This window comes from Mus caroli, chromosome 9, assembly GCF_900094665.2.
Source record: "Mus caroli chromosome 9, CAROLI_EIJ_v1.1, whole genome shotgun sequence".
NCBI lineage: Eukaryota > Metazoa > Chordata > Mammalia > Rodentia > Muridae > Mus > Mus caroli.
Window position 1 is genome coordinate 59,075,852 of NC_034578.1, and position 26,935 is coordinate 59,102,786.

At 47.0% G+C, this 26,935-nt stretch overlaps 2 protein-coding genes across 7 annotated transcripts in view; both read right to left on the reverse strand.

The window, feature by feature from the left end:
- Positions 1-13,758: 13,758 nt before the first annotated feature.
- Positions 13,759-15,010, reverse strand: Rplp1 (ribosomal protein lateral stalk subunit P1). Its single transcript, XM_021172585.2, has 3 exons — positions 14,814-15,010; positions 14,344-14,418; positions 13,759-13,997 (listed from the first exon to the last, which is right to left on the reverse strand). The coding sequence occupies exons 1-3, from the start codon at positions 14,883-14,885 to the stop codon at positions 13,800-13,802; spliced, it is 345 nt and encodes a 114-aa protein (XP_021028244.1). The 5' UTR covers positions 14,886-15,010; the 3' UTR covers positions 13,759-13,799.
- Positions 15,011-17,738: 2,728 nt separating this feature from the next.
- The window catches only part of Kif23 (kinesin family member 23), a 29,487-nt gene continuing 20,290 nt past the window's right edge, over positions 17,739-26,935 (reverse strand). For 2 of the 6 annotated variants that reach the window (XM_029482058.1, XM_021172589.2), the window contains 9 exons: positions 26,411-26,569; positions 25,566-25,723; positions 25,025-25,198; positions 24,686-24,865; positions 23,979-24,290; positions 19,926-20,008; positions 19,662-19,743; positions 18,948-19,018; positions 17,752-18,132 (listed from right to left, as the gene is read on the reverse strand). In XM_029482058.1, the coding sequence (XP_029337918.1) occupies positions 18,117-18,132; positions 18,948-19,018; positions 19,662-19,743; positions 19,926-20,008; positions 23,979-24,290; positions 24,686-24,865; positions 25,025-25,198; positions 25,566-25,723; positions 26,411-26,569 (1,235 nt within the window). In that variant the 3' untranslated portion in view covers positions 17,752-18,116. Of the gene's footprint in view, positions 18,133-18,947; positions 19,019-19,661; positions 19,744-19,925; positions 20,009-21,057; positions 21,286-23,978; positions 24,291-24,685; positions 24,866-25,024; positions 25,199-25,565; positions 25,724-26,410; positions 26,570-26,935 lie in introns of those variants that run through there. The other 4 variants (XM_021172587.1, XM_029482056.1, XM_029482059.1 and 1 more) reach the window with 4 other exon arrangements.

Here is a 26,935-nt window from a genome sequence, read left to right on the forward strand (position 1 = left end):
TTTACTATGATAAACAGGGTGATGGGGTCCATCCCTGCAGGCATCCTAGAGAAGGCACAGGCTGAGCCAAATCTCAATACAGCAGTTCTGGAGATTTGTGGAACCAGCTGTCCTCCTGAGAAATGTGCACCCAGAAAGGCTGACATCTCCCAATGTCACAGGATCCTAGGAGGGGAAAATGGCTGGCTGGGTCTTCGACATAATGAACACATGGGTGGTGTATCCACCCAGGCCAGGCACAACGCCAAGTCAGTCATAACCCTGACTGTAGCTGCCATTGTCACTCTAGTGCCCTTACACCTGAGAAAACAAGACATCTGAGTGGGTGGCTTTCTCAAGACCTCAGTTTCAAGTGACAACTCAAACGCAGGCAGCCCAGAGTCAGAACCCTGTGGGGCACACACCGAAGCCACATGCGGCTCCTCTTCCTGGGTCCTCACTCTCCTTTCAGCTCCATACGGGTGATCCTCCTGGGCGCGCTCCCTGGAGACTTTGCAAAACTCAATTAAAAAAAAAAAAAAACAAACAAACAAACCTGAACTCCACCTCTTTCCCAGCCTTCAGAAAGAGCCGAAGACGCTTGGATAATGAAGAAACCCGATCTGATGAGTCCCAAGTCACTGCTGCCCCCTGCTGCCCAAAAAGAGAACGCCACGGACTCAGCCCTACAGAGTACCTGGGAGGCCGCCTGTGAGAAAGGCACAGGTAGCCCTTGAGTTTATTTCTATCGTCAATCAACAGATGATGATGGTGTATATTTTCAGTGTACCACATGGCATGTGATAACTGTAGAACAAGCGGAGATAAATAACGTATCCATCGCCCACAATTCTTATTTTCCACTGTGAGAATGCTTTATGCTCACACTTTGGAAGTATACAACACGTTAGTGCTAACTCTAACCACCACGCCATGCAGCAGACCTCAGGAATCCCATCCCCTCTGCCTGAATGATCCATAGAGCCCAGTTCTACTACCACTCCCCTCTCCGTTCCTGCTACATACCATCCTACATGCTCAATTCTGAAGCCAGGTATGATGACACACCTTCCTGTAATCCAAGCACTGGGGAGTCAGAGGCAGGAGGATCACCATGAGTTTGAGGGCAACCAGGTCTATGTAGTAAGTTTCAGGCTACCTAGGGTTACATAGCAGGACTTTGTCTCAACTCCCTCCATCCCCACCAAAAATACGTACGTTCGGGTTCACCATTGCTGCTATCCAGTACCTGGCTGATAGGAAGCCACGTTCTCAGTGGGGAGAAAGTGAGTCTCTGTCCCTGAGCTGCATCCTCAGCTCAATTCAGCAGTCTCTGACTCCACACAAGCGGTTTCTCCTGTCCGTCCGTCTGTGTCTGCCATGTCCTTCCAGGCTGCTATCATGAGTGACAGGACTTCCTTCATGAAGGCTGACTAATAGCCCCCTGTGTCCCCAGAAAACTTCCAGCCTACTTTTAATTTTCTGTGTGTTGATTTACTTTATTACAGGGGACCCACAGGCTACAGCACACATGCGGAGGTCAGGGGGCAACACTGGCACTGGGTCTATCCTTCCACCTTTTTATGGGTTGGGGGGGGTCAAACTTAGGTCATTGGGGTTTTATAGCAAACACTTTTTATTCACTGACCCATATCACCAACTTCCAATCTATTGAGAGCCGATGGTTTATGTAAAATGGAATAAAGATTAATTAGAGGAAGAGGCAGGAAGGCAACCAAGCATGAGGTCTGTAAATCCAACAACTGAGAAGGCTGAAGCAGAGGATAACAAGCTCAAGGGAAGCCTGGGATGCAAACTGAGTTCAAAGCCAGCCTAGGATCCTGTCTCAGAAGGAAAGCACATTGTTGTACTCTGGTAGGACTCTTATTTGGAACCTGAAAGAAGGGAAGCGGGAAGAAAGAGAAGGGAGAGGAGGGAAGAGGAGGGAAGAGGAGGAGGAGGGAGGGTTAGGAGGAGGAGAAGGGATGAGGAGGAGGGTGAGGAGGAGAAAGAATCAGAGGTTGCTTGAAGGGCTTCTATTGTATTCAGTAACTTAGCCAAGTTTTGAGAGCCAGCATGTGTCCCCAGGCCACAGTGGTCCTAAGCACACAAAGAAAGCCAGAGGTTCCTGGGCCACCCTAGGGCTCCATCTCCTGAATAGTCAATCACTCATAGGCACCAGGGCTCTCCTGGGCCACTCCTGTTACTCAGCAGAAGTGGGGATGTCTTAGGGGCCCAGGGGACAGCCCTGAGGACAGTCGTCCCTGAAGTAGCTGGAACTACAGGTGTTGTGCACAACCACACTGTAGGCTTTGCTAGTGAGGGAGGCAGGCCTGGGGCTCCCGGAGGCAGGAGATCAGTTCACTGTACAAGACTTGCCTGGGGTCAGGGCCAGCAGAGTCTCGTGTCTCCAGGAATGGTTTCTTAATAGCTGAGGCAAGGACCTACGAGTGCAGCACTATGGAGAGTGTTCAGGAAGCACAGGCAACTGAAAGCCTCCTGTCTAGAAAGCAAGGTATACTTGCCCTTCTACACCAGCCTAGGAAGAAGAGGATGGCTTGACAAAGACTCATTCACCAGCCCCACCCTCAGGAACCCATCGGTCGCTTTGAAAACCTCCTTGGAACAGGAAAGATGGTTCAGTGGTGGTTAAGAGCACTGGCTGCTGTTGCAGAGAACCCAGGTTCAATCCCCAGCACCCATATGGTGGCTCACAACCATCTGTGACTCCGGTTCCACAGTCTGACCTCTGCAGCCAGCAAGGATGCACAGAGCAATCAGACAAATGTCACAGCCACTAATCAGGAATCTTGATGCTGAGTCCTGTGGCCACACATCAAGTACCCTCCCGGAACACCATCTTCAAAAATGTAAATGTCAGAAGGGCTGGGTGCACGGAAGTCCCTCCTAGATCTAGAAAGTCATCCTCCTTTCAGAAGCCTAGCAGCCACCCTGTGTGGGAATAGCCAGCCTAATGCACAGCCAAGAGGAGAAATGAGACAAATGGGCATTCACAGGGTTTTAGTCTGCAGAGGGGGGCAAGGATGATCCAGAGTCTGGGAGACAGGGAAATGCTCTGGGCTGGGTGAGCATCGAGATGCTGTGGAGAGGAGCTGAGCTAGGGGTTGCCTGGCAACAGCCTTTGCTGGCCCTAGCAGCATCTGAAGAGAAATGAACCACACTGGCCACAAGAAGCGCCCTTAAGACCTGGCCCCTAGCCCAGAGACTTGCTTCTACATTTTCCTCACCAACACCTCAGCTTCCAGAAAGGAAGCAAACGCCTGTGCAATGAGAAGCGAACGTTTCCCACCCTAGGGGCCAAGGTGAACAGCGATGGAGTTCCTGCCGACAGAGAAAAGTAATCAATGTTTCATTACCCAGGGAAGGCAACAGGATGTCTTGGATGTCAACAGTTTCTGGGCAACAAAGACAAACCCAATACACAGGCGCCTCGCCTGAAAAGACATTCCAGTTACAAGCACCTGCTGGGATAGAGAGGAGGGGAGGAGTCAGGAGAAGCAGCAGAGGCCACCTCAGCCTCACAGCTGAACCTGTGATAGGCAGATCCTGTCAGACGATGACTCAAGTAGAGCCACCTTAGGGAGGGTTTGGACACAAGACGGCACAGGTGGAAGACACCAGTCACTACGGTGTGCTCATTCACTTAACGAGTCGTCTTGAATACTCCAGCATGACGGCTCAGAGGTACACACCCTGACAACTGCCCTGAACCATAAAAATGGACACCGAGACCAGGTGTGATGGTACACATCTTTAATCCCAGCCCTTGGTAAGCAGAGGCAGGCAAATCTCTGTAAATCTACGGCCAGCCTGGTTTAGATAAGGAGTTGTCCAGACTAGCAAGGAGCTAAAAGAAATAGAGCCAAAAAAAAAAAAAAAAAAAAAAAAAAAAAAAAAAAGAAGAAGAAGAGGAGGAGGAGGAGGGGGAGGAGGAAGGGGAGAAGGAGGAGGAGGAGGGGACACTGAAAGCCAGAGAAAGAAAGGGACTGTTCCAAGATCCCAGGACCACTAAGATTACAGATGGAATTGAACCCACGGCCCCTTGGGCTGTGGGAGTGTGCCATGGTCCCCAAATATTGCAGGATCACATATGGTCTTGTAAAGAAAAACCGAGGAGCCTTTCAGAGGCCTTCAGAAAAGTGCTCAGCTGCTGAAACCCAAAACCTAAAGGAGAGCTTTATGCTACCAGGGTTGTTAGGACCAGACAGACCCTGTTAGTGCCAGAGAGCTACGTTTGGCCACCCACACCTTCAATTAGGCCAGTCAAACAAGCAAGTCACAGTGAAGAGACGAGAAGGGGGATTTTTTCAACATGGATACTTTGCAGGGGTGGGGTGGGGGGCACGTAATGAAGCCCAGAGAATGCCCAAGTCCATCTCGGATCTTGACACAAGATTTAGGCTTAATTAGATGGCAAAAGGTATGCCCAGGCAAGCAGCTCTGGCCAAGCAGTGCTCCTGCCCATAACTGGCTGGGCTTCTCCCTGGCTGGCACCAGGTTTGACTTTTCCTTCTCCCTTCACAAAACCCTGGGGGGAAATTCCAACTTCTTGGGGTCCACTGTTTCAATAGTGTAAAAGCCAAAGTGGGGGCACAAGTGTCTCTTTCGGATGTCCTCATTCCTGCCGGGACAGTTTCGAGTTGGAATCTCTTCTGTGTGGACAGTATTATTTTTACCTCAGGGGGTGATTCTAACCAAAACAGACAGCATGGCCCTTTCCAGGCAAGTTCCTAGTGCTGTGTCAGGCCCGTGCTCCCAGGCTGTCTTCTGTGTTTGTGTTACCCGGTGAATGTCAACGAAGGCTCAAGAATAAGTCAACACGAGGCTCCCTGTCTATGCCAAGGCTTGTTAGCAGAGTAAACGGTGTGCTTAGCCTGTCTTAGAAGAATCTTTGCTGAGTAAACAGGAGGAAGGGTTTGCTTGAGAACAAACAGAGCGAGGAGCTGAGGTGGCCCTGGGGCAGAAAGGTGACTCCACCACCCCAGCCAGAGAGAGAGGAAAGCCAAGCCGGGAGTCCTTGAAAGTCCTTGATGCAAAGGCCAGGAGGTTGAGGTCCAGGGAAGAAATGAGGCTGGCCAATGTTACACCACAGCTCCCTTCATGAAGCAAAAGAAGGCCCCTCTCTTCCACACAATCTCTGCCCTCCTTGTTTTCCCACTCCAGGAGCCACCTTCTAGTGAGTAAGCAAAAGCCCCAGGAAGGAAGACCAGAATCGAGCTCACTGGCTCTGAAGTCTGAAGACACTGATGTCTTGACCTCCTCAGGAAAGTGTAGTTCAAGGGGGCTACAAGGAAACCAGGCTCCAGCTTTGTACTTCCAGTACTTGGTAGGAGCAGGCAAAGAGGGGTAGGTGAATAAGGCAAGCCTTGCCTATATACCAAGTTTAAGGCCAGCCTGGGCTTCAGGAAGCCCTGTCTCAAAAACAAAACAGAAAGCTGTAATGGTGGCAGCTGTGACCCAACAGAGGTAGGTGTGGCTTAGTTAGGAGAGAGGCCGTCTTGTATACATGACACTTTGGGTTCCATCCCAGATACCATACAAATTGGGTGTGGGAGTACAGGCCTGTAGACCCCGCACTCAGAGGGAGGCAACAGGATAGGAGGTTCAAGGTTACCTCGGTTACATGGGCGGTTCAAAGCCACGGGCTGTGTGAGACCCTGTCTCCAGAAAATAGGATGGAGGAGGAATACGGCAGAAGTAGGAACACATTTTTGAAGATGTTTATTTATTTATCTTGTGCTTATGTACACGTGTGCACGTGTGTGCATGCCGTGGCACACCTGTGGAGGACAGAGGACAACGTATAATGTGCATTTTGTCTTTAAGTGTTTACCCTGATTCAATATTGTCAGGCTCGGGATGGGGGAATGTTGTTGGAGGCACTGTGAATAAGGAAACAAGCCTTAACAGCACCGGATCTCATAACACACCTTTCCACTTCCTGCTTGGCCTCATTCACATAAGGTTCTCATTTCCCCAGGTAAAGAGACACCGCGGTCTGAAACCTTTGGCTCATATAAACCTGTCAATCTTAAAACTAACTTGGGTCCAACCACCGGCTCACATCGTCTCAAAGAACTTATTGTCACAGATACACACAGAACCTCCCAGTGTTCCGACTCCCATTTAATATACGGAGTCCTCCATCCTTGTTCACAAAGGGACTTAAAGGCTTAGATCAAAGTGCAGATATGCAGCCAAGTCAATGGAAGAGCCAAGTAAATCAACCAAGAAAAACCAGCATCAAGGAGGGGAGGAGGGAGCAGAGGCGCTGTCTGTGTGGATCATTTCTGCCAAGAGATGGGGCCATCAATCCTCCGGATGGATTTCCCAGGGGCTGAGAGACTAAGTCACAAAGCGCCTGTCGTGCTAAAAGGGGATGGGCTGGCATGGTGGCTTTGTTCCTGAACAAGAATGAGGACTGAGTCCAGATACCCAGAACCCACAGAAAGGTAAACGGAGAGGACTAACTCCTGCAAGCTTCCGTGCTCTGACCTCCACATGCGTGTCCTCGAACATGCGCACACCCACACCATGTGATAGTGATTTAAAAATAAAAACAAGGCCGGGCAATGGTGGCGCACGCCTTTAATCCCAGCACTCGGGAGGCAGAGGCAGGCGGATTTCTGTCTTCGAGGCCAGCCTAGTCTACAAAGTGAGTTCCAGGACAGCCAGGGCTACACAGAGAAACCCTGTCTCAAAAAAACAAAACAAAACAAAAAAACAACAACAAAGTAAATAAATAAATAAATAAATAAATAAAACAAATAAAAGGGTTCTGGAGAGATGGCTCAAAGGTTAGGAGTGTTTCCTGGTCTTCAGAGCACTAGAATTTGGTTCAGGCCCAGCCTAGCCTACAAAACAAGTTCTAGAACAGCCAGGTTACACAGGGAAACCCTGTCTCTCTCTCATATATATATAAGACCTGGAGGCTCAGGCCTTTATTCTCAGCACTGGAGAGGCAGAGAGAGATGGATCTTAGTGAGTTCGAGGCCAGCCTGGTCTAAAGAGTAAGTTCCAGGCCAGCCAGATCTGCACAGTGAGACCCTCTCTCAAAAAAACCAAAAAACCAAACAAACCAACAAAAAGTTAAATATAATAACATAAAAATTAAAGGAAGATAACAATTATAACAATCAATTTTCCAGATGACACAAACTTTGTCCCAGGTCGCCATTTCTCAAGAACTTTTCTTATTTACAGAACACAGCAACATTTCTGAAGGTTCCTGGCAAAAGCAGAACCGGTCCTCACGTGGCCGTTTCTTCCAAGGAGCTGGGAAGGCCACAGGGCACACCAGTTTGCAAGATGGCTCAGCCAAATCCTTGGCTCAGTCGAGAGGCGCGTTTGAGAGTACGAAGAGGAAATCCAAGCGTGTGAGAGTAAATTATGAGGGAGCTAAGACCAAATTCAAGTGTGCTTGGCTTCCTCTGGACAAGACCTCAGGTTGACACACAAACTTGTCTTCTCTTACCAGGGTATGGGCTTCCCCACCCGCCGCTCCCTAGTCAGATAGCACCACCACACCCAAGCATAGAAGCACCCAGTTGTGAAGCTGTTCCCATGACTGGCCACCACTGTGAGGCAGCCCTGAGCCAGCGTCCTTACAAATTCATTTGTAAGCAACCCAATCCAGCATGCATGCAACCCTACCTTCGTTAATCCCGAAATCTCTGTATCTGACGTTCCTCATAGTTAAAAACATATAAACTAAAACGGCTCCTGCAAATTACTTCTCTAGTTTCCTTTTCAATAATTTAAAAATCATTTTTACCATCAGTTTGGAGGCTGCTGCTGTATGCAGTGTGACATCAAATGTAAGTCAGAGCAAAAATTGTGGGAGTCATTTCTCTCATTACTATATGTGGGTCCCAAGGATGAAACTCATACCTTCAGATGTGGCAGCAGGCATTTTTAAAAATTTATTTACTTATTCATTTTACATCCCAATATCAGCCTCCCTCTCTTCCCAGTACCCCCTCATGCAGAACCTTCCTCCCATTCCTCCTTCCCCTTCTCTTTTGAGAAGGGGGAGCCCCACCTCTAGGTATCACCCCCATTCCCATTCCCACTCCTCACTCCCCCATCCCTCCACCCCAGCACATCAAGTCACTGCAAGACTAGATACATCTTCTCCCACTGTAGACAGATAAGGCAGCCCGTTTAGGGGGAAGTGACAACAGTCAGGGAGAGCCCCCACTCCTCTTTTAGGGGTCCCCACATGAAGACCAAGCTGCTCATCTGCTACACATGTGTAGGGACCTAGGTCCAGCCCGTGCTCACTTTTTGTTTGTTAATTCAGTCTCTGGGAGCCCCAAAGGGTCAGTTGACTCTGTTGGTCTTCCTGTGGAGTCTCTGTCCTCTTCTGGTCCCTCAATCTTTCCCCCAAATCTTCCACAAGACTCCCCAAGTTCCATCTAATGTTTGGCTGTGGGTCTATGCATCTGTTTCCACTGGCTGCTGAGTGGAGCCTCTCAGAGGACAGTAACGCTAGGTTCCTGTCTGCAAGCATAACAGAGTATCACTGATAGTGTCCTGGATTGGTTCTGGCCCAGGGGATGGGTCTCAATGTGAGGCAGTCATTGGTTGGCCATTCCCTCAGCCTCTGTTCTTTGTCCTTGCACATCTTGTAGGCAGGACACATTTTGTTCGGAAGGATTTTTTTTTGTGGGTGGGTTGATGTCCTTATCCCTCCACTGGGAGTCCTGCCTGGCCACAGGAAGTGGCCACTTCAGGATCCATATCCCCCAGTGCTAGGAGTCTCAGCTAGAATCATACCCATAGACCCCTTGGGGATTTCCCCCATCCCAAGGTCTCTGGCGAGTCCTAGAGGTTGCCCCTCCACAGCCAATCTCCCTTCTCTCTCTCCAGCTCTCCTTACATCTGATCTCCTCTCCACCTACTCCCTTCTCCATCCCCTCTCCCACGCAGTTCCCTTCCTCCCTCCACCTCTGATATTTATTTTATTTCCCCTTCTGAGAAAGATTCAAGCATCCTCCCTTGGGCCCTCTATGGTATTTGGCTTCTTTGGGTCTGTTGATTAGAGCATGATTATTCTGTACTTTGTGGCTAACATCCACGTGTGAGCACATACCATGCATGTCCTTTTGGGTCTGTGTTACCTATTCAGGATGATATTTTCTAGTTACATCCATTTGCTGACAGCAGGCATCTTTACCCACTGAGCCATCTCGCTTATTTGTTTACTTGCTTGTTTGTTTATTTATTTTTAAAACGGTCTCACTACGTAGCCCTGGCTGACCCAGCACTCTCTATGTAGGCCAGGCTAGCCTCAAACTCACAGCAATCCTCTTGCCTCTGCTTCCAAAGTGCTGGAGTTTAACGTGTGTCCCAGGACATCCTGCTCAGACTGACTTTATTGGTAATGATATGTGGATGACGGGTATGTGCCAGTGATGCCCATGGGATCCAGAGGCTTCCGATGCCTTCTAGAGCTGGAGTTACAGGTGGCCGTGAGCTGCCCTGCATGGATGGTAGGAATGTCCAGGATGTCCACCGAAATGGCAGTATGAGCTCTTCACACACCCTACACACACACCCCCTCCCTTTCTCACCATGTGGGTCCAGGATTGAATTGAAGTCATCAGGCTTCGCAGCCAGTGCCTTACCTGAGCCATCTCAACAGCCCACCGAGACCACACCTGAGACCATCCACTCAAACTTTCTTTCTTTTTTTTTTTTTTTTTTTTTGGTTTTTCGAGACAGGGTTTCTCTGTGTAGCCTTGGCTGTCCTGGAACTCGCTTTGTAGACCAGGCTGGCCTCGAAGACAGAAATCCGCCTGCCTCTGCCTCCCGAGTGCTGGGATTAAAGGCGTGCGCCACCACCGCCCGGCTCCACTCATACTTTCATGCATTCTTTCAAAGGACACAGGCTATGCTTGATCACCTCAGTGGGCACACTGGGTAACGCAGGAGCTCCACCAAAGTCCTGACTCTTCAATTGGGCTTGCAGAAAAGCTTAAATGGTGGCCTGGCAGCCTTCCCCTTGGATCCACCTCCTTAACTCTGGGACAGACTCCTGCTGGGTTCAGCCTGTCCTTTCATCTAAAGCCTGGAACCTTTTTCCTTTAAGGCAGAAGTCACTGAGATAAGAGAAAGGGAGGCGCAATCAACAGATCATCCACAGCAGACTTCTAACACCCTGTCCCAGACCTGTAGAACATCTAAGCCTTCCAGAACGAGCTGGAGTTTGCAGGCAGATCATCCACAATGAGGCTGTTCCTCTGCTCGGGAGCACTCACCTCGGAATGGAAAACAAACTGCCCGTTCAAGGGACAACGGCAATGACTCTTCGCAGAGCTTCACAGAACCAGTCTTGTGATAATTATCAGTCAGATTGAAGGCTGGTGACAGGCAAGGTCTCTTGCCCACACACACTCTTCCCTGTGTAATCGTGTAGTGTTTGTTAGTCCTGAAGACGAGCCCTTGCCCCCAATATTAATACCTTGGCTAAATTCTTTTCCTGCCTTTCCCATTTAATTTAGAGGCAAGTGGCCAGACAGACCCTACTTGTTGGGACCCTCCAAATCAGGCCTATGACTCCAGTACATAGGGAACTGGGTTTGCTCTTCAAATAGGGACCCTGCATGTATGTGGTATGGAGACTGTCTGCACCCTCTGAGGTCAATGGCCTGTAGAAGGGCCTAGGAAGCTGAAAAATAGTTTATTATTTTTGCCCTTTTGCTTTTAAAAACTTTAAGATCTTAGCTGGACCTAGAACCCAAAGTTCCACAAAGCACAGTCATGTGGAGCATAGCTGCCACACCAGCCACCTGGAAGTCTGAGGCAGGAGGCTTTCTGGAAGGTTTGAGTCCACTCTAGACTACATAGTGAGTTCCAGGCCAGCCTGGGATAGAGAACACCCTGATTCAAAAATTTCGAAATAAAAAATTTAAAAGCATCTTCTGTTTTCTCTGGGCAAAATAGCCTTCTGCAACGGAAGATGTTACAACATCCAAGATGCAGGAATAGACAGGACCGGCAGAGTGCGGGTTATCACCCATAAAACCCCAGGATACTGTTCCTCACCCACCACCCAGCACAAATGGGACCATTATTTCTGGTTTAGATATTTGTCCTGTCCCGGTCCTAGTGCTTAATGAAAATTGGCACATCTCATTTTACAAAAAGAACAGTTTCCTTAATACAAGACCCTTCAACACTACAGTCACCCATCACTAATAATGGGCCTACGAGTGCCCCTAGCGGTTCGTAGGCCTCAGAATTATAGAGAAGCCGCTTGACTTGGCCACGCTCCGCCTCCAGCCCCACCCCCTCTCAACCAGGATAGAGCCCAGAAGGCATAAGCGCCACACCCACCACAGCCAACCTAGCTTGAGGTTCGGACTTCAGGATTCAACCTTCAGTGTATCTTCTCCCAAATCCTAGAGATGTACACAAGTCACCCTAGCCTCTGGAGACCCGTGTCACAAGAAAGTTTGCGGGTACCCAACTGTCATTCCTCTGCATCTTTTAAGAGCGCCAGAGGAGCTCTGGCGAGAATCTTCCTGGTGGGCGGTAGGTAAAGCTTCTGACACCTCGCACTGAGCTGTGAGGCCAGACTCGGGGCTTACTGACAGAGACCTGTCCCTGACACTGAGTGTTTCGAGCTAGGTGAATGGATGAGGCAGACTGCCTTTGCCCACGTACCTGCAGCTTGTTACCATAAAGCGTATTTGGGGCCCTTAGGACTTGGGTTCCTGTTATAGCTGGTGGGCCCCGTTCTCTCCAGACTGCAATTTGTAAAGGTAGAACTCTGATAACTATTTTCAAGACCAATGACAGCAGCGGCCAGCGCGAGCATGCATTAGTCGGGGCAGACAAGCAATGCTACATAGGTGTGCTTAATATTATCTTCCTATGGCAGTGGACAGGGCCGGAGCTCGGTTGGCACAGCACTTGCCTAGTATGTCCATCTGCAAACCCAGATCGTAAGAGCCATTCTCTGCTACATAGTGAGTTCAAGGCCAGCAGCTGTAAACTGGGGGATTTAGAGCAGTAGATCAGCCTGGGTGGGCCTCCTGATTAGCTTGGGGAGCATTTTGGTTTTAACAGTAGGTTCTCATCCATGCTAGCTTAGCATGGTAACAGCAACATCTACCTATGTGTAAGGCCTGCATGGTGAATCCTCATTGAATTCTCAGCTTTGAACCAGATAGCATCACCAATCTTGAATTCCCACCTGTGGTGCCTGTCTGATTTCCGATCTCTTACATGCTTTGGTTGCCACCTTGATGGCAAGTGGTGCCTCCCAAAACTCTGCACGAGCCTCTAAACTAGCAGTGAGAAAAAGCCAGGCTGAGTCCTGCCTCCTGACCTGACTACAGGCTGCTGACCATGGAGTCCCACCCATCTCCCTAAGGTAAGGTGGTCACCACACATTTGCAGCTATCTCCCAGATTCAGGCCTTAGTGCCTTCGAGTTTCAGTGCTGGACAGCACCTCCCAGTTCAGCTCTCACTATCACCAAGCAGCAACACTGCTGGGGAAATCCATATTGTGTTGGACAGAGGTGCCCATGCTGGAGTCTGTACTCTTCCCACCTTAACATGGTCAGGGGCTGAACCAGGCTTGCCTGAGAGCACCTTTACTCTGACCCATCTTACCAGATCTAATGTTAAGACAGCCTTCCACTCTCAAACACGGATTAAAGTGCAATAATTAACAACGGTACCAGTCCCCTCGTTAAACTCCAAAGGCAGGTGACTTCCAGACTAGCCAAGGCTACATAGTAAGACCCTTCCTCAAACTCTAACCCCCACCCAACTCCACAAAAGGTTACCTTGGGAAGACAATGTCCCATCAAGAGGGAGGTGAGCCTCAAGGACCAGAATATCCATTTTCATTGGGCAATACAATCCTTAGTATTCCACGTCAGAAGTGTAGATGTCAGATTGAGCAGAACCCGGAGGCCCAGATTTGAGCTAAACTGAAATAACAGCCTATGTCCAGGCATGCTGTCCATTATCCTACATGTGGGTGGCAGGTTACAAGATTTTAAGCCCAGGGTCACAATACTATCACTGGGCCATATCAGTTTTTCTTTGTGTAGCCCTGGCTGTCCTGGGATTCACTTTGTAGACCAGGCTGGCCTCGAAGACAGAAATGCGCCTGCCTCTGCCTCCCAATAGCTGGGAAATGAAAGGCGTGCACCACTACCCAGCCCAGTTAATTTTGATACAACCAAAACCATACATAATAAAACTTATGTTTTGTAGTTCAGACTGGCTTTGAACCCACCCCCTGGCTTCTTCACTAAGGCAGAGGCAATGGGGTACCTTGCACTGTCAGCCCCAGGTCCTAAATACTGAACTTTCCACATGAAGTTGTAGTTAAACACCAAGCCTTGATGCAAGCCTGAATCCTTTAGGCTGCTGGTTTTATAAAAGCTACACCAGTAGGTTCTCTGGCCCTTCTAGACACTTGTGTCCATTTCTACTAATCACAGCTTGAGATCAACTACTGTCAAGTTTTCCACACACGAACATCAGGAGACCCAGAGGTTATTTGTTATCCTGGACAGCCTGTCACTAAACAGGCTCTCTGAACAGTCACTTGAAGGGGCCTTCCCGGAGACAGACCCACCCATTCTCTACCCAGATCATCATCTAGTTCTTTTGACCCATATAACTCATGGCAGCTTTGGTCAAGACCCCCCCTTCCCTGACACTTTTTTGGGACCTGCTACCATCTCTCAAACTCCAAGAGCTTTATGGCTTACAAGTGAGACCAGTCCACCTACAGGTTCAGCTCTTTATTGGCCAACTTAACAAAAGCGGTTTAGTCAAAAAGACCAAAGCCCATGTCATCTTCAGACTCCTCGGACTCTTCCTTCTTTGCTTCCACTTTCTTCTCCTCAGCTGGGGCGGCAGCAGTGGATGGAGCAGCACCACCAGCAGGCGCAGCTCCAGATGCTGGAGCAGGCCCACCAGCCCCTACATTGCAGATGAGGCTCCCAATGTTGACATTGGCCAGAGCCTACAATACAGAGACATAGAAAAGGCTTTTAGTCTTGTGCTGCCAAGATTTAATGATTCAATTAAGCTCTTTTCACCCTTGAGACCAAAACAATGTACAGGACTACAGGGAATCAATATACAACCCACACCAGTTGATTGACCCCACCTGCCAGAAATAAAGCTGTCCACTTTGCATGTATCTCACTGCTTCAAATGCCCAAACTTAAGAGGCAACAAAACTCATTCTCAAGCCATGGACCGTGAAGGCCTGACATAAAAGCCACATCAATAAGTACAAACTAAGATACAAAACTCAAGGCTGGCGGTGGAAATCGTACATTATCAAGTGTAATCCCAAAACTTACCTTGGCAAACAAGCCAGGCCAGAAAGGTTCGACGCTGACACCAGCTGCTTTAATGAGGGCATTGATCTTATCCTCCTGGAACACAAACGCCAACCCGTCAGAACGATCAGAATGCGGTTAAAACTAAGTCACTTATACAGAGTTAAATTCCGTACTTGGGCTAAAGTCAACCTTAAAAAAGACAAGGCCAAGTTTGAAGGTTCAGCGGGTTGTGGGATTGTCCCGCAGGCCTGACGACCTGAGTTCGAGGCCTAAAATTTAGATTAAAAACAGCCCACTCTAAACACTGGGCCTAACATGCGCGCTCGGGACCGCCATTCACCTGTCTCGGGTTGGGCCGCGCGGGGAGGGCAGAGCGCATGCGCCCCACAGGCCTCCAAGTCACCGAATGCCCGAGAATGCCGAGTCCGGGCGGAGCCGGGTGTCCGCCGCACAAACACGTGGCCGGCCCGGGGTTACCCCGCACTTACCGTGACCGTCACCTCGTCGTCGTGCAGGATGAGGGCGGAGTAGATGCAAGCGAGCTCGGAGACGGAAGCCATGCTGTACACTGCCGGCACGGTGCTAGTCGCCGGATGAAGTGAGGGCCTCACCCCAACGCGGCCTTAGCTCCCTCGGAAGGACCGAGCACCTTGGCGGCAGCTGAGGAAAAGATCATATACGCCTGCGCGCAGCTTCTTATGGGGCCGCGCCGACCAATCGGTGCCCGACTGGAGACGGAAGGGGCAGGGCCAAAACCGAGAGGAGGCGCGTCTGCAGAACGCAGTTCCGGATTTGCGCGTTCGACTTCCGGTGCGATTGGCCTTTGGGGCTTGCGAATATTACAAGTGCTCAACATTACGGATTAACAGGCTAAAGGGAGAGTGCTATCCGGGGAAGACGTACTGCTTAAACTGACAGGAGCGTTCCCACGGCTTGGGTACACTGAAAAGTCACTATCCGCCTCAAGCCCTGCCGGTCACTTGGTGGACTTCCCACCCCACCCTCACCCCGGCCGTGTGCGGGGTGTAACTGAGTCTGTGATGACATTGGTAAATACCACCGGGGATCCGGAGTTGCATATCAAATGCAGTATATCGAGGTTAAAGTCTAATTCATTACATTGAAAAAGGACAGAGTGGCGGAAGTTAAGCCATCTTGCAGCTCTCAGGTTCGGCTCCCACACCCCAAAAAGTGCCTGGAAATCCAGTTCCAGGGGCTCTGACCCTGGCAGACATCAGCAGACACGCTCAAGTACACATAAAAGTAAACACTTTTGCAAGGCGTGGTGGCGCACGCCTTTAATCCCAGCACTCGGGAGGCAGAGGCAGGCGGATTTCTGAGTTCGAGGCCAGCCTGGTCTACAAAGTGAGTTCCGGGACAGCCAGGGCTACACAGAGAAACCCTGTCTCGAAAAAAACCTAAATAAATAAATAAACACTTTTTTAAAGTGTCACGCGAGGTATGGTGAGGAAAAACCCACAGAAGTAAGTAGGAGACCACGCAATAAAATTCAGCAACTAATTATATAGACCCCCTAGAAAACCAGGAGAGTAACTTTGATGAGCAGACATCGAAAGCAAATATCAATAGAACAAACGTTTTCCTTTGCCTCTGTTTTAGTTCATGGTACTTTGTCACAGCAATAGAAACCCCAAGTGCTCATATACACAATTAACAAAAACACCCCTCGGGTTAGGGTATAGCTCGTGTGTGGTCGGCTCGTGTAGAGGTGACCTTGGTGCTAGAAACTTGCAACTAGAGTGTAGTGCATACTAGATTAAGTGGTTTCTTTAAAGTTAATAAAATTCTAATCTCAGGACCACAAAGAAGCTATGAAACAGCAAAAGGAACCTAAGTAGAGCAATATAGTGTTCACAGATAAGAGACTAAAATGGAGAATTATCTCCAAGTAATACAGTTCCAATCAAAATTCTGTTCATGATCTCAGTGGAATTTGACATGGCCTTCAGTCTACACACACACACACATACACACCCCTGACAGTGTGTCATGTACCTCAGCTGGCCTTGAACTTGCTATGTATTTGAGGATTACCTGGAATGTGGGATCTTCCTCCCCTGCCTGGGATTGATTTTAAGTATGCACGACCCAGGTCATGCCGGGCTAGGGATCAACTCCAGGGCCTGGTACACACAGCACTCCACCCACTCAGCTACATCTCATAAGCCCTTAAGCTTACTTTGAGACATGCTCTTACTATACGTTCCTAGCTGGTCTGAAAGGCATCCAGGCTGACCTTGAATTTGTGGTAAATCCTTGTCTGAGCCTGCTGAGTGCTGGGATTAGAGGCTTACACCACCGTGCCTAGCCCTAGGTGTCACTGGCAATGCAAATAGATTTGCAGGCTACAACAAAGAGACCATGGGCACACCCTTATGCTACTGAGAACTTATGTCAGCAGAGGTCCAGGGAGAGTAGAATGGGTGCTTCAAAACAAAGCTCTACCAAAGAACCGGCATGGATCTGGTGGTTGAAGTACTCTGCACACTGAGGCTCTGGAATCCGTCCCTACCTTCACAGATAAAGGTGCCATAAAATAGAAAAGACATGGGCAGGGAGATACAAAGTTTCAAGTTGCAGAGGATATGTAAAGTCCCATACACCCCAAATCTTAAGTTTTATTGCAAGGACTCTTGTATCCTGAGAAACCAAACCCAGGCCTTACTCATTCAATCAGTGAGATCCTACATGGAATCTATCGTTCATATAAGGTAACTCTGACACCAGGAGAGGATGATGGAAATTGAAGAGCTACTAGTGAGAATGGTAAGATGGCAAAAGAACCAATGTGTAAAACACCGGTTAAAGCTGGGTGTGCACACAAGCACTTCTAGTCATGGTCTCCACCCTCAACACTCCAAAGTGTATGCACAAGGGGTATAAAGTGCAAGGCTATTCTCTGCAGTACATGGAGAACTCCACTCTTGAGGGGACAGGAAGAACATCATAGGACATCCTGCAGTCACCTTGAAATGTGTCAGTCAATTTGTGCCATCTCAGAACTGAGTGACGGCGTGCACTGGAGCACACTGAAAAAGAAATCCTATCCCAGCTCCCTCTAAGGCTTTGACTTTGAGCACTTACATTTCCAGAATGGTGCCAACCAAAATTAACCATTAGGAGCTAAGAAGTGTCCAGCAAGGCTAATGTATACAGAGAAGACAAACACATGGCACTTGTGACATCAGACTTGGCTCTTATAAGCCAACTTTGGGGTCCGTGAGCAATATCTTAGCCTGTTTCATACCCTGTAATTGCAACAAGCATTCACAGCCACGTTTCTTCCTCTTTCCCAGTGATCTCTTTTCTTGTAGCCCACAGATACTGAGTTCCAGATAAACAGAACACTGTAGGTACTTGGGAGCATCCCGAGTGAATGGCCATCACACAAGTTTGCATCTCTTAGTGCCTTTTTATTTCAGTTGTTTTGGCATATATAAAGGTCAGAAAGTGAATATATACATACAAAACTCTAAATACCTTCCTAAAATGGCTTTACCACTGGCCAGTCGCCATCTTTATTATGAAAGTCTTAATTGTTAAATATGTCTAAAGTGCATTTTTTTTTTGCAGCTAATCAATAGCAGCATTTGTTTGTTTTTTTATAAAACCTTAGAAAATATTCAGAGCAGTTGAAAAAGTCACAATAAAAAAGGGCAACGTGATCTGGATACATTCTCCTGCAAGATGACTCAGACACTGCATCTGGAACAGCTTTGGATAAATCACCAGCAGAGTGAAAACAGTCTTCTGGTGCCGGGGCTGCCAGTTCAAGGTTTCTTACGCCTAAAACACAAAACCAACATTTAGTATTGAATTCTGTACTTCTCAACATAGTCTGGAAAATGACTCTTTAGAAACACTGTGCAAATTCCTTTTATCAGAAGAAAATTTAAGTCCTTGGAGCAAGCAAGTAGCTTATCAAATATAACAGGAGGTTGCTCCCCCTGTTCTGAGCCCACTAAAGCCATCTTCCTAATTCCCAAAGGAATTAACCTGAGGTTAAAATTTAGAGAAAGATTTGTAAAGATTGGTTTTATGAGCCGGGCATGGTGGCGCACGCCTTTAATCCCAGCACTCAGGAGGCAGAGGCAGGCGGATTTCTGAGTTTGTGGTCAGCCTGGTCTACAAAGTGAGTTTCAGGACAGCCAGGGCTGTTACACAGAGAAACCCTGTCTCCAAAAACCAAACAACAACAACAAAAAGAATGTGTGCCCCTATACAAACTCATGATCCATTAGGTAAGAGCGACAATCAAAATGCTGTCATTCCTAGAGCCTGATTTATCTCGGCGAGAGCCAAGCCATGTCTATGATTCCAAAGAGCTAGCATTCAACATGTCCCACTTCATCTCTTCCCATGTGCTCTCAACTCAGCCTCAAAAAGATTTAGAAATGCCTCAGTGTGAACAAGAGCTACCAATCCACTGACACCTCCTCCAGCAACTCTTACAGCACTCTGGAGATTGGCACTGCAGAGGCTGGCCACAGATCGTCAGTAGGGCCCAGGAAAAAAAATCAGAGAGGGAGGGAAAGCTGGGCCAGGAGCAGTGGTCGAAAGCCTGGGAGAGGGTGGACAGCAAGGCTGGCCATGGTGCTCACTTGGGTTGTGCGTGGTGTTGATATCCCGGTCCCAGCTGAGATCCTGCTCTCATTTCAACGGCAACAGAGCACTAGAGGAGAGTGACAGGACAGGAAAGGTCAGGTCCGGAGATCCACAAGCATACGTCCATTTACATGGGCTCGAGCTACTGCGATGAAATCCAAAACTGCTCTAGTTCAGCGAAGACACCTAGGTTAAACCACTAGAAACCACTAGTCACACACTTACGATTCATTTCTGCACTGGCAGCTCGAGCAAGAAGGGCCTGGGAGATTACCCAGGTATATATTCATTTTAGATAAGGAAGGAGAAAGGGTAGACCTGAAGAAGCTAGTGGAAAGGCTTTGCCCGATTCTCCTCCTAGGAGCTTTTCCTCGGAAGCAGTCGTCACAGGGAGCACCGGGCTCTGCTGAGGGTTAGTCCTTCTGCTGTGCGTCACATTAGTCTGGAGCAATAGCCCATCCTTGAACCCTGCCCCCCCCCCCACACACACACACACAGACACACACAAACACACACACACACACACACACACACACACACACACACAGAGGACATTTAGAAGAGCAGACCTAAAGATATGCAAGTGCCCTACGAGAATGTTAGTTACAGGCCTCCAGGATGCGGTTTTGCTTCAGCATCTCGAAAGAGCATTAAGTGCTATAGCACTATGCAGCTAATTTAAGCAAGCAAGGATTTAATTTTCCCCCTACCCTTGTTTCTACATCGGTCCATTCAGACTCTGTACCATCTGGTTGGGCAGGTGCTAGTGTGGACGATCTTCGTTTCCGACTACTGAAAAAGGGGAAACATGATGCAACAATCACTTTTGCATCTGAGAATGATAAACATTAGAAGGGGGGAACCACCTACACCCCTGCAGAGAAGCAATGACAGACCTCACAGGACATTCAGTTCCTAAGAACAAGAGGTGATGAAATAGCCCTTTAGAGAGGTATTTGTGACCGACAACTCACCCAGTTGGCAATTCTTGTTTTAAAGTCTCAATATCAGTAAACTGAACCGATTGTCCGCCACCTCTCGTCTTATAAACATCACCCTAAATCCAAGAGGAAAAAAAAAAAAAGTCAGTTACACTTGATACATTCAAATGATAGGCAAACCTATCTGAAACTGATCCAAGATTCTTATCCATATACCCAAAAGACCCTTGAGCTGCTGAATTGACTGATCAAATGCTTCAGAAACTTTAGTCCATCTCTCATTAACAAGATGGTCACCACAGATAATAACATTTCTAGCTGTGGAGAAAATACTTTATTGCACCTATAACTTTAAAACCTAAACTGCAACATCGGTCAGTAACAGAGCCCACGTCCCATTGCTGTTGTCCTAGCACAACCTGCAATGGCTCCCACGTGTCACTTTCTCTCTTACGGTCCTGACTTTTTCCACTGGCTATATATGTGATCAAAAGAAAAGCCTTCTATAGGCAGGAAAGGCTCTTCATTCCAAGAAAGATTTTTGGGTAGCTCAGTGCTGAGCAACATCTTCAGTTCGCTTGTTTATTTATGTGACTGTTAACTGAGATCCTCCAAGCTCCGATGCAAACATTTTATCTTGAAATGACAGTAGGAGATAGTTGTTTAGGTTTCCTTGTTGTTGCTGGTTTTTAAAGGTAACTATGTGCTCCAGCACGGCCTCAAACTGGTGACCCACCTGCCTGCCTTAGCCTCCCAAGTGCTAGGGTTCATGCAGATTGTCAATATAGCTCTGGGTTTATACTTTTGAAACCTAAGTTTTAGCTAAGACTTTAGTACTATAGTAACTAAAGTATATCATAAGAAACCCAAGATTCCGATGCTGGAAAGATAGCTTAGTGGTTTAGAGTTCTGACTACTCTTCCAGAGGACTCAGGTTTGATTATCAGAATCCACACTGCAGATAATTTAAAAAAAAAAAGAAAAGAAACCTAAGAGCCTAAGCCTACTTAAGCAGATCTAATCTCAGAGATTCATAACCTTGCAATTATTCATTTTCTGCTAAAACAGAAGCCCCACCCAACACCCATTTATGCTCTAGATCTGGTCCAGGGAGAGCAGGGCAAGTGTTTCTCACTGGTGTTCTTTTGTGAAGACTCGTCTTTACCTTAATGACTTTAGTCTGAATCTCCCCATCGGAGGCTAGTTCCTGGTGGGTCAGCATGTACTTCTCACACTTAGCTAGCGCCTTTTCATTTGCAACAGACACTGTGATGGCGTGAGGGACATGCGGCTGCATGACTGTCTCAGTTTGCACATTAGAGGCAGGTTTATGATCTACCCATCTGCTCCCTGCAGAGCGGGACCTTCTGTGTCGTACAGGAATTGGGGTGTTCTGATCAGGTTGAAAGAGGAATTGGGAAACAAGCACAACCCAGGATTACTTTGAGGTTCCGTTAGAAGTGCAGCAGTTTACAATGCAAGTTCACAGAAATCAAACCTGTCCACACTAAACATGAAAATCATTCAACGTTCTCTTCTTAGTCAACAACCAACAGGCATCTTTGGACAACAGTATGAAGAAGAGATAGTCTGTTTGGGAGCCTCCATGGCAACAAAGGGCAAAGGGTACAGTTGTCGTGACTCTAGGTCTTCCTGTTTATGGCTAGCTCAGGACAAATAATCCATCTCGCATTCTTGATCAAAACCCAATTATTTATTATGGCTGCTTTGTGAAGTAATAAATACTGTTAAAAGTATCAGCAGGATCAATATAACACTTAAGTGTGTCTGAGGCATCTAAATAGAGAACATTCTTCATATACAGCCATATCAAAAAGTACAAGCTGTTGAAACTCTGGTAGAGGAAAATCCTGTAGAACACAGGTACAGGTACTTCACACACATCGTGCCTCAACAGTGTAAGTACTTCTGAGCACTTGCAGTAAAGATTCCTATATTTCAAAACACATTTCCACAAAAGCTTCAAATATACCAGCAATGTTTTTCTCCAAACGTTTCTTAAACGCTCCGAGAATCAAAGACTACATTATGAAATCAGCTTGTATCCTATGATAAAAAACTACCTGTTTTCCAGTCAAATGCCAGCTGTACCAAGTTAAATAGCACATTCAACTTTTTAAAAAAAATCTTTTTTCATGTATATGAAATAGTAGCATGAGCAGCTGTGAGCATCTCCAATTTATAAAACTGATAGTGACCGAGAATCTGCAGGCACAGTCCTTGCCACCTAGCCAAATGGGGATTCTGCTGCAGCTGCTCACTTACAGAAGAGCACGGAGGACGGCTCTAACGACAGCCTACAACCCTCACAACTTGCCATCAGGGCACTGAGCTTCCGTGCAGGCAGGAAACTTCATTCTGAAAATGGAGTCAGAAAGCCTAGCTCTTTAGATCTAGCACTGGAAGGGAGAGCTTCCTCAAACACATTTACAGCAAATTACATTCAAAGCAAACTTTGGAAAAGGGACAAACTACAAAGAGTCTATTAGCAATCATGACCCAAGTACTTTGAAACTCTTTCCTCACCAAAATGTTCCTCAGTTTGCCTGATAACTTCTGACCAATGAAAATGGACACAGAGATACTAACCTGTGGACACTTTTCTGCTGCACTTCTAAAGAGTTTTGAATTTTGAGAAAGAAGTCTATGTCTCTAGTACATCCTCCTGTCACACAGCCAAACCCAGGCATTTCTTTACTGCTCGCCAGGTGAGTCTGACATTCTCAAGAGAGGAGGATTTACTAGAGTTATCACAGAGACCATTCACCATGATCTGCTCCCTAAAAGGCTCAAAATCAAATCCGCAAAGTAAGAGCTGGAGACTTTGGTCTGCTGCCTCCAAGAACTCTGGGACTGGTTGGTCGCCATCATTAGTAATCAGACTGCAGGGCATTTATCGAAATTCTAAATCAGCCAAGATCTTAAGCAAGTATTTACTTGTAAGACTATTTTACTTAGAACAATTTTAAAAGAACAGCTAAGATTTTATTAAATATATAATTATAGTATTTGGTGATTTATTCAAGTTCAAAGGAAAAATTATCAATACTGAAGAAATACAAATTGAGTTCATTTAAGCACCCTTGCATGAGGCAGAGCCCTTGTAAGGCATTAAGATAAAAAATTTTAGGATGTGAAAGCAGTCAGTAGTTTCAAGCAGTTCAAGTCATAAAAATCAATAAGGTGAAAGCAAATTTTGTAGTAAAGATTTGTGATGGCCACATGCAGTGCACGCATCTAGGTAGCAACAAGCTAAGGCCATCACTGGGCAGGCAGGCTAGTGAGAGGCCACCTACTCAGGAAATGCTGGCGTCTATCAATGTGCCAAAGTCTATGGTTACAGAGAAAATGTTTAGGTTTTTTGAGGAGTGTCACATCTATGACATACTTTAGAGTGTATCAGAAGAGAGACGACCTGCATAAAATAACAGTGAATCCACCAATGATATAGGCAGGAGAAAAATCAAAGCCATTAGGGAAAACTTTTACATGAAAAAATTTTTTTTTCAAAAACAGCAGGTAAAAAATCAATTTGGGAAGGGGATTCAAAATTAAAGAAAGAGAGAGAGAGGGGGACGGAGGGAGGGAGGGAGAGAAAGGGATGGAGAGAGAGAAAGGGAGGGAGGGAGGGAGGGAGGAAGGGAGTCTCATACATTACATATTTGGTTTAGCGGAAATTATGGTTCATTGATAGAACAATTACTTAGCATGCTGAGACCTTAGGTTCAATCTCCAGCAATAAGAAAAGAAAAAATAAAAAAGGAGAGGAGGAGGAATAGAATTAAGAGGCAGGGAGGAAGTAATGTTCTTTGATTCTGTGCAAAGCCCCTTGGTTATGCAAGCGGTCAGCTCTGGGGGAGCCGTGCTGGCTGGCATCCAGAGCTCGCAGGAACATGCTTCTGCTCTCTCACATCTTAGCCTGATTTCAGGGAGGCTGTCAGCAAAGTCAGAGCTTCTTCATTTTGGAGCCCACCCATCTTTCCAATGAACTTCTGGAATGAAGTCACAAAGAGCCGAGGAGAGGACATGTCTCACTACAAGGCTTTAAAGAATGCTGGCACTAACCCTGCGGCAATGGTCCTCTTCTACGCCTATCTCACTGCTGAATGTGGGGACCATCTCCCTGCCTTCAGTCCAGCACATGCCTCGCCTTCTGTCTGACACGATACACGTTTTACTTTGTCCTGGCTCCTGCTGCCTATGCCTTGCAAGGGAGGTGACATTGACAGGTGTGCTGAATGGAGATAGTTTCTGCTCCCATTCCGAGATACAGGAAGCTACAGAAATGCTGCTGCAAGAGTTAGAGCGTCTGTGTAGCTGCGGCTGGCTCATGAGTTGCTGGCCGTTGGAAATCTGAGCAATATTGTTACTAGAAAGCTAGAAAAATTGGAGAAACATTAATGATTAAGACTGAAAAACTGAGAAACAATATTACTTTTCTACAATTTTACTACATGATGATTCAACATTGTAAAAAACTGTTTGCAGTCATTAATTTTTTGAGTTACGCTTTTTTTTTTTTTGAGACAGGGTTAGTTCAGAATCCTGTATAAACCAGGCTGGCCTCAGACTCACAGAGGTCTGCATGCCTTGGCCTCCCTAATGCTGGGATTTAAGGCACATGCCACCATGACTGACCCATTTGTGCTAAGTTTTAAAAGTAGAAGCTTAAAAAATATAACATGAAACAAAACAATTCTCACGGAGAAACGTTCCTCTAATTGGAACCAACTTTCAATAGCACTAATCTAGACACGGCCGCAAACACTTACAGGTAGAGGTGAAGGAGAGACAGATCTTGGAATGATTTTCTCCCGGTCCCGCTCCCGGGAGGGTCTCTCTGGCTTCTCAGGTTTGGGTTCAGTCACAATGGCCTTCAGCTGTTTGAGCTTTTCATCTTTGACCCAGAGTTTATTCTGCATCTCTAGCTGGGTGGCTGCCACCCGACGCTCCTACAAAGAGCAATGACAACTCAGTCTACTTTAGTCATACCGTGTCACCCACTTTATTGCTTGAAAGTGACAGTTCTCTCCTTCCAGAGATCAGCAGATACCAAAGCTCTGCAACAAACACAGAAACGCAAAATATTTAACCTAAAAAACAACACTCACACATTCCTTCTGCCACTTCATCGATGTTTCTGTCACCATGCCTTGCAACCTGGCTTCTAATCTGCGCTTGTCAGAGAACTGCCGCTGAAGCTTCTGAGTCTGGCTCTCAAGCTCCTGCTGCAGATTGCGCTTATCTTCCTCATAGATCGTAGTTGTTTTCTCCAGAATCTCAATCTGCAAAGGAGACTACTGTGCTCAGCATCTGGTGTGCAAACATTCCACCTAACTGTAGAAGAAATAGCCCTGAAATTGCTCACAAAAGCAAACGTGGACACACTCACATGCACACCCACACACACATACACACACCACACACACAAAGCCACGTTTGCCCTCTATCTCACCTGAATTCTCAGTTCTACTCCAACCCAGAAAGAAGTTATTCAACAAGCCCTTCTTCAAACTAAGCTCCCTGCCTAAGATTAAAAGACCACACAGTCTCTTCCTTCCTTGCGGGCCCCTCAGAGTAGTGACAGGCACGTGAGCTGTTCTGAGAGCACTGCTGAACATCTAGCACACAGGAGGAAGTATGGCCACAAACCTTGTACTCCAAAGTTTTGTTTTTCTTCTCCAGTCGCTCTATTTCCAATTTCTGTCCTGAGATCAATTTTTCTTTTTCATTTAGTTTTTCCTGAACGTAGTTTTCTTTATTTGATAGAGAATTGTCAAATTCTTTTAATAAGGCCTTGAAAGCTAGACCTGAAACAAAGCACACAGAATCTGTTGTCACTGAGGGCACAAGAGAAGGCTGGGCACAAGAGAAGGCTGGGAACACAACTGCCTGCACGTGCCTGCTTTGTATATGCATGAGGACCTGGGTTTAATTCCAAAAAAATGAAAAAGACAAGAGTTTGGAAAGAAATTAGGAGTTTGATTCTTGAACCTATCTATAGGAGATGTTCCCACAAGTATTCTGTAACCTCTCCCTAACAGTTACAGTAAACCTTGATTACAAATGCACAGAGAGAAATCATCCTGTATTTGAGATCAGGTAAACTTAGCTGAAGACCTGGCATACCACAGCCCTTTCCATGACCTGACTGTTCAATTGTTCCACACACTTCCAAACATAATTTCACTTTCCCTACACCATCTTGAGGCACTATTACAAGTTATAAATTACAACAGGGAAAAACTATAAATACCATCTTGTATCCATCACTATTTAAAAAGGCGGGGAGGCCCCCACTTTTTCTTCTTGCATTCTTTAAAAGTAAAGCAGAGCTGGTGAGGAGAACAAAGCCACGCCGTGCAGATTAAACACCGCCTGGAGACCATGCAAAGCCAAGGACCAAGTCTTCCTCAAGAGGTGTCACAACAGACGGAGTTACTAAGACCTGCCTCTGCCTCCCAAGTCCCAGCAGCTGGGAGCTGCTCTGCCCTTACATTTTTTGTTAAGGTCCTCGGTCATTAGTTGTCGCAGGTGATGTCGTTTCTCCAAAGTGTCAGCCAGCTTTGGAAGGGTCTCCTCATCATTGATATCCAAAAGCTTGCATGGGGGCAGCGGTGGGAAGCTCTGTAGAATCACTTCAGGCACCAAAGGTTCTGTATTGAATTTAAAAATTATGGAAGAACTTAGGCAAGTCTGATGCTATGAGCAGAGCCCATGAGCTAGTAACCACACAATTTTATATTACTATTGTTGTTGTTGTTGTTGCTTTGGGTTACTTAGTGTTAGAGCTACAGATATGCTTCACTATGCCCTGCTTTAGGTATGGAGTTTTTCACAAATTAGGTAAAACATAGAACAAAAGAAACCTTATATTTTAGTTCAAAGTTTCTTACATTTCATTCTTGAGAAGATTTTGACAGGGTTTCTCTGTGTAGCCCTGGCTGTCCTGGAACTCACTCTGTAGACCAGGCTGGCCTCGAATTCAGAAATCCGCCTGCCTCTGCCTCCCGAGTGCTGGG